This window comes from Phoenix dactylifera, chromosome 8 (genome assembly GCF_009389715.1).
Source record: "Phoenix dactylifera cultivar Barhee BC4 chromosome 8, palm_55x_up_171113_PBpolish2nd_filt_p, whole genome shotgun sequence".
Classification (NCBI taxonomy): Eukaryota; Viridiplantae; Streptophyta; class Magnoliopsida; order Arecales; family Arecaceae; genus Phoenix; species Phoenix dactylifera.
In genome coordinates, this window is record NC_052399.1 from 4,425,142 (window position 1) to 4,433,692 (window position 8,551).

The window sequence follows — 8,551 nt, forward strand, 5'->3', positions numbered from 1 at the left end:
AAGATGAAGTGGGACCTAATCCCGATATACCCGTTTCAAATAGGTCATCAACCTGCTCCCGTGCTGTTGCATGGCTATGTCAATATCGACAGGATTGGAGGTAATTCATGATGCACAGAGTCCAGCACATGGTATCTAAATTATCCTCATGATATTGGCATAAGAGCATCTGGTATCAGGTATCAAAACCCATTATACTTGTATGTGCAAGCAACCAGCTACCTGAACAAGAGCAACTATTAATATATATATATATATATTAAAGATTCTAAGAGCCATATTATTAAAATAAGAATTTTTCGCTCTTGGCAATCATGTAAATTATATTTCCCGAATAACTGAACCCGCGGTCTAGCCAAAAAAAAAAAAAAAAACTGACTCCCCCCCATCTATGCGAACCACGAGGATTCGATCGAATGGCTCGTGTAGCAATTTACCATGCGGTATCTCGTTGCCTCCTCGTTCTCCTCAGCCGATCCCATCGAAAGCTCGCGCTGACGCGCTTGGAACGGGTTTGTGACCCAGAAGAGAGGTTGGGGCCGGGTCGCGGCTGGCGATCCCGATTCCGACCATTTCGAAGTCTTTTGTCTCGGATATCCGGAAGGTAATAACCGCGGGTTATCAAAGTTGGCGATGGCGGCTCCGGCCTGCCCACCCTTTCTGGTTCTTAGGGTTTTCTCCGCTCGTTGGGGGTCCTCCTCATGGCGGAAGCAGCAGCGGTCGCAGGCTCTTCGCGAGTACCTCAATTCCTTCCTCTCCGGCGCTGCTTCGCGGTTCTTATCTCCGCTCCTCCACCGTTGCCCTCGCTCGTCGGAGGAAGAACGCCTCCACAGCACAGCCTTCCAAGCATGAGGTACAATAAACATATGTTTTTTTAGAAAGGGGAAAATGATCTTTCTTTTTCCCTCTCTTTCTCTCTCTAGATAATTTGTTATCTTACCGTTCTTTCAGTTGGTAGAACTACTGCTGCGCTTATTTTGGGTATCTGCCAAATCTTTGTAAAATTCTGTGGCTCTTTTTTTCCCAGAAAATGCTGCAAAATGATGAGCAGGAAGAAGAAGAAAGGGAGGAAGAAGATATAGATGAAGATGCTCTTGAGGCACTTTTTAGTCAACTTGAAGAAGATCTGAAAAATGACAGTCTATCCGATGATGGCGCTGATGATGAGATAACTGAAGAAGATATGGCGAGGCTCGAAGAGGAGTTGGAGGAAGCACTGGGCGATGGTGACCATGATGATCTTTCACGAGTTCCAGCCGACAATTTAGACAGCGATGATAAATCTGATCAAGAAGAGACAAGGCCAAAGCTCAAAAATTGGCAAATGCGGAGATTGGCTCGTGCCTTGAAGATTGGTCGGCGTAAGACTAGTGTGAGCACCATATTACAAATCCATGGCTTTTATGATTAATTATGTTCAAACTAGATAATACCATGGCCTCTCACGTGCATATAATATTTCCTTTGTATTCTGTTTGTTTTAGAGGCTCCTTAATGATTTTAATGGGGATGATTGAGGATGTCCTCGAATCTGATGGTTTGGAAAGACTTAATTGTGAAGCTCGATCCTTTTTATTTTTCTTGTCTAATTCCATTTGTTATGCTTCTTTTTTCAGATTAAAAATCTTGCATCTGAGCTTGGGCTGGAGAGGGCTTATGTACTTGAATTGCTTCGCGATCCACCTCCGAATCTTCTACTAATGTCTGCTTCTATACCGGATGAAGTAACACAAACACCTTCTGTGCCTGGAAACAAGCAATGGGAATATCCTCCTATGACGGCTGTCAATGCGGCAAAGAGTAAGCCTGAGGTAAAACTTCCTGTTCATGTGATGCGAACAAGATGGTCGACACAGAAGAGATTGAAGAAAGTGCAAGTCGAGACTCTAGAAAGAGTTTACTCCCGAACAAAACGTCCCACGGTGAGTAAAACTGCTATGTTTGTCTATAAATTCAAGAATTTTACAAAGTGTTATCGGCAAGTGATTTTGGTGTATATCTCATAGTTAACACTGTATTTTGAAAGTCAAGGCACTGACTTTTAGGCATGGATGGCTCTGGCTTTTTTTTCAGCCCTTTTACAAATGGAATCTTGAACAATTGCAATCAACAGTATAATGATAGCAATGCTTCCTTATTGTAGATTGAGGTTATTATACAACTTATAATTGCATTTGTTCCAATAAGCTAGTGCTTGATTGATAAATATTTCAAGCTTTGAAAAGAAAAAAAAAAGTGCGAAGGCTCTATTTCTACTTGAATGAACAGGGGTATATGCATGTTCAGTCTATTGATATGTTGCTTGTTGCCTTTTCTTTTGTGTTACTCTGCAGAATGCTATGATCAGCAGCATAGTGCATGTGACAAATCTTCCATGGAAGACAATAGTGAAATGGTTTGAAGATAAGCGACTCCAAGATGGTGTGCCTGAGCATCGTGTACCCTATCGGAGATCCACACCTGAGACCATATCTACTAGTTGACCGAGGGATTACTTGTGAGTGATTGAAATCCACTGAACGCCTTTTGTGATATTATGTTGAAATCTTTCTGTTTCCAAGACTCATATTTTCTTCAGGATATATACTGCTGAAAATTCCTGTTTTCAAGACTCATAGTTTCTTCAGGATTTATACTGCTGGAAAATCCAAAGAGCTACAAAGTCAGATGGGTTCGAGCACCATATAGTGACAACTGGAATTGTAGTTGAATGAACCTATAGTTGAGATATAACTCCTGATTTAATGTCTCATACCTTGAGTTCTTCACTATGTTTTTGCTGCTAGTACTAGTTTTGATGGCAAAACTTAGGTTCAAGCACTGCAAGCCTGATTTTTCAAGTTTGCTTAGTGTCTTACAATGTATCTAGCCTTGTACCGAGCAGTTGTAATATTAAAAACTTGTATTTTTTCTTTCGCCTTCCCTGCCACCGCTAGAAGAGTCAGAGGGGAACTTGGAGAATTTAAGTTGGCTGCAGTTGAACATGTTTTCTTGAGACTGCTCTGAGCATAAGATATCGTTATATAAATGATGAGACATTTTCAAGCTAAGAAAGTCGAGTTTGGAAGGAAAAGATTAGCCATATATGTGAAGGATTTAGCCCTTATGTTAGGTATGACAAAGTGGATGGCACGAAGTTGCGTGAGCTGGAGAGTTCATTGTTTGCATTTGTATTGGGCATCCTATATTTCATATGTGATCTTAGTGTGCTAATGGTGTAATGGATTATGAGAGCAAAAATGATGTTGTATGAGATGTCATTTTCGACGATTAAGTGGGTTTCAATGCCAATATTTTACATTGTCTTCTTCTTACTAAAATACCAGAATGTTCTACACCTCTTATGTTGGTGACATGTCACAACTTGATTAGTTCCAATGTTGGCATAACTGAAGTTTGTGCATATTCTGTGTTATAAAACTTCAGAGATTATTCTGGAACTCTAGTTTTTTTTTTGTGCATTATCTATTTATATTAATGCTATTACACTACTAAAGTTTAGTTACTTTAGGGCTCGTTTGGTTCGCGGGAAGCATTTTTCCTCCTAGGAATATGATTCCTGAGAAACAAATTTCTAAGAAGAGGATGCCTAGGAAAGTACTTTTAGTATGTTTGGTTGACCATGGGAAAGTGACAAATTTTCAAAGTGCTTATGTTTGGTTGGCCATCCTTTTTTCTAGGAAAGTTATGTATAATTACTATTATGCCCTTAATAAAAATTAGGTCTTTAATGCCTCTTTAAGGGGCGTTTGGTAACCCCAACAGGATCACCATGATGATCTAAGATCCCCGGTGATCCGAATGCTGGGGTGATTTGATCCTCGGTGATCTAAGACCAATGTGTTTGGTAAGCCATGGTCCAGTGATTAAAAATCCCCGAATATCCATGAGTAACTTGTTTGGTATGGTACGGAGATCCAAGATCACTGACTACATAATACCACAAATACCCTTGATATATCTTAGATGGATTTTTTATGTATTTTTAATTCTCATGAATTAAAAATATAAGTTAATATACTAATTCTTATAATAGCTCCATAATTTTGTCACATATTCTACTTTTAGTAGCCCTTATCATATATTTATTAATCATATAATATATATTATAATAAAATATTAATATATTTATCAATATATTAATTATTAATATATTCTATAAAAATATATTTATTGATCCTATAAATTATTAATCTTATAAAAATGTGTTATTTTTCATTATAGAATTAATATTTTTATTTATACTTATAATAGATAATTATTTTGATTAGAAAAATAAGGTAAATAGGAGTAGTATAGTAATATATTAAATATTTTCATTATATAAATATAAAATATAATAATATATTTCTACTAGAATTTAAAATTATTCTTCAATAATAATAGGATAATAATATGATTATATTATAATATAATATATATCATTAATATAATATATAATATCAACATAATATATATATATATATATATATAATTGACTTAATATATTGATGCTATATTGATATATCAATTTTTTTTGCTAACTTGAGGGGTATTTTTGTCTTTAACTTTCAACCCAAGATTACTGCTCTGGGGTGATCTTGGATTCCTGATTTCAAGGACGGGTATCCCATCACCGAGTTGGGGGAGGAGTGAAGGTGATTTAAGATCACCGCCACGTAGGATCACCGTGGTGCAATCAAACACGGTGATCTCATCACCTCTACCCACATCATCCTTGATCGTAGGACGATCACCCCATACCAAACGCCCCCTTAATGCTTGTTTAATGCTGAATGATCTTTTTGGGAAAAAATAAAAATTGAGTGAATTTCCACCTCATGGGAAAGTAACTTTTCCATGTTTCTCATGGAAAAGACTTTTCCATGTTTCTCATGGAAAAGACTTTTCCATGAAATGTGGGAATCATATTCCCATGGAAATACAACTTTTTCGTCTTTCTCCTTTGAAAACTCCAACTAAACAAAAGGCATTTCATTACTTTCTTGTTGACCACACTTTCTCCTCTTTTTTTCCTGCGAACCAAACGAGTCCTTAGTATCATGGTTGTTTGAATAGTTAGTGAAGATTCTCAACCTGTTAACGGACATGTCAAATATTCAAGTGATCTTGTAGCTTTCAGTCATATGGACTATTTTATGACACCAAGTGATCTAGGCCTTATGGTGCTGTCCAATTTGGACATGTTGAGGAGCATCAGTTACCAACCTGCACTCGCCCGGCGCCCTCCCACCCAAAAATAAAGGAGAAAAAAAAAGAAAAAAAAAAAAACGTTGATTTGTTGGGAACCAACTGAAGATAGAAACTTTGTCAATGTTCCTACGGGCATAAATTTCAACCTAGGACACAGACTGCAAAATTATTGCAGATGACTATTAAACTGAAGACTGGAAACTTATTATATCTGACTTTGAAATTGAATTTCAATTGATTAAAATTACTCAAAGGGACTTCAAGGTTGAATCTGTTTCAAGATCGGACATCTCAAGGACATGGCTTGGTCAAAACGCTTAAAAGTAGTTTTAAATAGCTTGGGGCCTGAATGATCTTGGTCCACCTAGGGGTTTGGTCTCGAGACATAAGATTCAGCTGAAGGTTAGGACTGCAAAATTGCTGCATCTGACTATTAAACTGAAGACTGCAAAATTGTTGTATGCGATAGGAATCTGAACAATGCAAACACATGGTATCTTACTTTTCAAACCGAATTGGAATTGATGATGTTACTCAAAAATGACTTGCAGGTTGAATCCATTTCGAAATCTGAAGGAGACGGCTTGATCAAAATGCTGAAAAGTAGTTCTGTCGAACACATTGGGGCCTGAACTACCCTGTTCCACTTGGTGGTTTGATGCGGTGCGGACAGAAAATATAGGGCTTTGTGCAACCCATACCACAACTGTATGGATCATTCGTTACCGCCAAAAAAAAAAAAAAAAAGGGGGAAAAAAAGCTTTTTGCACTTGATTGTGATATAGATTATGCAGGTTGTGTTAACCTTATGAAGTCGGCCAAGACTATCAATCTACGATACCATAACCATGGAGCTTCGCTATGCCCAACTTCCCGGCGTCGGCTACCGGTATCTCCAACTTTGAAGAAAGTCTACTAGTATGTGAAACAGGTATGGTCAAGTACTAGTTCTGAGTAATGATTTAGGAATTTGGCCAAGCTCGTGACACCGGAAATATCTGCTTTTGAAGTATTCTACATCACATGGGGTGGTCAAGATTGGACAAAATCAAGTATATTTTGATTTCGATTCAAAATCTAATCCATCATTTCTTGGCCTCTCATTTTGGTCTTTGATTATAATAGAACAAGAAATTAGGTCAGCACACTCAACATCACCATTTGTGGAGGAAGGCTATGATGTTTATTTTATTCTCCGAAACTGAAGGGTTTGGATGATGCTTGTGTTTTTAGTTAATGACAAGTAGAAACTTTGAATATTCTTTAAAAGAAAAGAGTGCAACAAGAAACTTCAAAGCACACAAAACTAGAAGCATCGGAAGAATGAGACAGCAGATGAATTAGCTAGAAATTGAGTGTCGAAATTGGGCTTATGCCCTGAAAATATTTGTATTGCCATCACTTGCCATTGAATAACATTAGCTTAATTGTTTCAATTTAAGCCGTAATCTTAAATCCAATCTAATCAACAATTTCTAATGCAAGGTTTGTAGACCATTACCTGGTTATCTATTAATGTTTATAGGAAAAACAGAGTTGCTTCTAGTGAAAATTTTTTGCGGTTTCTTGCTTCAGTTAAAATCTGGATCTTCTTGCCGCCCCTTACATTAAAAAGTTTTATCAGAACTATGCATTTTCACTTGCTAATTAGAATTTAGAAGAGTTTGATCGATGCCCATTAATATATAAATCTTTATAGGCCATGAGAAATGAACTAGTAAATCTATAGTGTTTTAGATTCAATTCAAGGATTTATGTTGCAGACTTATATTCCAGCTACCATGGAACGCCAGGATATTATTAAAATATCATGGCCACATGGCTGCGGTCCGATGAGTCCCACCAGACATGGACAAGAGCTTAGTACAAGGAATCAAATGTGCTGCAGGATTATTATTATTATTTTTTTTTTTGGCTTGAATACCTTCTAAATATTGAATTTTACATAAATATCCTTCCAAATTTATATTTACATGTACATCCTCGTAACATGCTTATTTTGCTATTCTGCCTTTATTTTATTCTTATTTTTGTACATGTATATCCACGCCATCTGCGCCATTAAAAAATTAACGGTTTCAAATTCAAATGATTAAAACATCTTATATAGATAGATGGAGAAAAAAAATATTTATATGACAATCGCGATAGAGGACAAAAAATAATTTTAAAAATTTATTTTATTTTTTATTAAAATAAATATAGTTTTTATTAACGGTGTTAGAAAAATTGTTGTATTAGGGGCATTTGTAAAAAGTAATATTTTATGAAGAAATAAAGATAAATATAAATTTTAAGAAAGTATTCATGCAAATTTAAATATTTAGAAAGTATTCATGAAAAAAAAAAAAAAAAATCTATACAGTACATATCCAATATCCATCGGACCTAGTTTTTCCCTACCTTTGCTGTCGCTATCAATCGACCGTTCTATCCGCCTCCATATTTGTCATCTTTTGGATCTTGCTAATATATTAGGAGTCGTCTGTGGAAGAGTCATGCAGTATTCTTCTTTATTGCAACTCTTCGTCTTCTTCATTTCATCACACAATTCTGTATCTCTCTCTCTCTCTCTCTCTCTTTCTCACACACACACAGAGACAGAGAGAGAGAGATGGCGGGGCTGCAGAGATCTGCTCAGACCTTCAGGAGGTCAGGCTCATCTGGGTTGGTATGGGATGAGAGGTTCCTTTCAGGGGACCTGAATCAGATGAAGGAGGAGGAGGAAGGCTTGGAATTCAGGGAGCTGAGGCACTCCCAAAGCGTGGGATCGATCCAGACGACGAAACGCGGCCGCAGCAATGGCATGCAGGCATTCCGCGCCGTGCACGTCTCGCCTTCCATGGATCCACCTTCTCCTGAGGTCCACCGGTGCATCATCCTCTGTGGAATTTTTGGAAGGAACAGGGGGACCAAGCCAGCGAAGCCTCGAAGGCATTAACCCCGGAATCCGTCGCCCGGGATCGGTGATGGGGAGAGGATGGCATGGCGTGGAAACCCCCTTTGGTTAGTTCTGCTTCATTTCTGTCTATATGTGTATGTTGTGATAAACATGTTTCTGGTGTTGGAATGTTTGGGACTTTTGAAACTATGAATTCTGGATGGATGCTAAAAGCGTTACTTGTCTCTACCTCTGGATCTAGAAGGGTTGGTTTTACTGGTTCACTCCGTAGGAACCACCATGGAGTCTTTAACCTCTTCGGTTTCCATTTCGGCTCCTTCCTTCGTGTTGGAGAGCCATAGGGTGTTCTCGGTGTTCTAAATCATAAGGAATAAGAGTTTTCAGATTTCTCCATGGTAGTCTCGGTCCAAAGTCCTGTAGATGCCTCCCTTCATCTTTCCTTTCCAAATTTTTTTT

At 37.7% G+C, this 8,551-nt stretch overlaps 2 protein-coding genes across 6 annotated transcripts; both read left to right on the forward strand.

Annotated features, from left to right (window-relative positions):
* The first annotated feature begins 463 nt into the window (after positions 1–463).
* Positions 464–5,934, forward strand: LOC120111527 (protein OVEREXPRESSOR OF CATIONIC PEROXIDASE 3). 5 transcript variants are annotated; one of them, XM_039128736.1, is made up of 5 exons: positions 464–853; positions 1,028–1,372; positions 1,617–1,922; positions 2,334–2,497; positions 5,745–5,934. In XM_039128736.1, the coding sequence occupies exons 2-4, from the start codon at positions 1,031–1,033 to the stop codon at positions 2,481–2,483; spliced, it is 798 nt and encodes a 265-aa protein (XP_038984664.1). In that variant the 5' UTR covers positions 464–853; positions 1,028–1,030; the 3' UTR covers positions 2,484–2,497; positions 5,745–5,934. The 5 variants fall into 5 exon arrangements, with proteins under 5 accessions (XP_038984664.1, XP_038984661.1, XP_038984662.1 ...); XM_039128733.1 differs by lacking the exon at positions 5,745–5,934 and adding an exon at positions 2,579–3,298; XM_039128734.1 differs by lacking the exon at positions 5,745–5,934 and adding an exon at positions 2,611–3,298.
* Positions 5,935–7,608: 1,674 nt separating this feature from the next.
* LOC120111528 (MAPK kinase substrate protein At1g80180-like) lies at positions 7,609–8,134 on the forward strand. Its single transcript, XM_039128737.1, has one exon. The coding sequence runs from the start codon at positions 7,808–7,810 to the stop codon at positions 8,132–8,134; it is 327 nt and encodes a 108-aa protein (XP_038984665.1). The 5' UTR covers positions 7,609–7,807.
* Positions 8,135–8,551: the final 417 nt, after the last annotated feature.

Excerpts from the sequence above, each read along its gene's own strand:
- LOC120111527 (XM_039128736.1), top strand. The coding sequence starts at position 1,031 with ATGCTGCAAAATGATGAGCAGGAAGAAGAAGAAAGGGAGGAAGAAGAT. Across the intron at positions 1,373-1,616 it reads TTGGTCGGCGTAAGACTAGT|ATTAAAAATCTTGCATCTGA; the intron begins GTGAGCACCATA and ends TTCTTTTTTCAG. Across the intron at positions 1,923-2,333 it reads CCCGAACAAAACGTCCCACG|AATGCTATGATCAGCAGCAT; the intron begins GTGAGTAAAACT and ends GTTACTCTGCAG.
- LOC120111528 (XM_039128737.1), top strand. The coding sequence starts at position 7,808 with ATGGCGGGGCTGCAGAGATCTGCTCAGACCTTCAGGAGGTCAGGCTCA.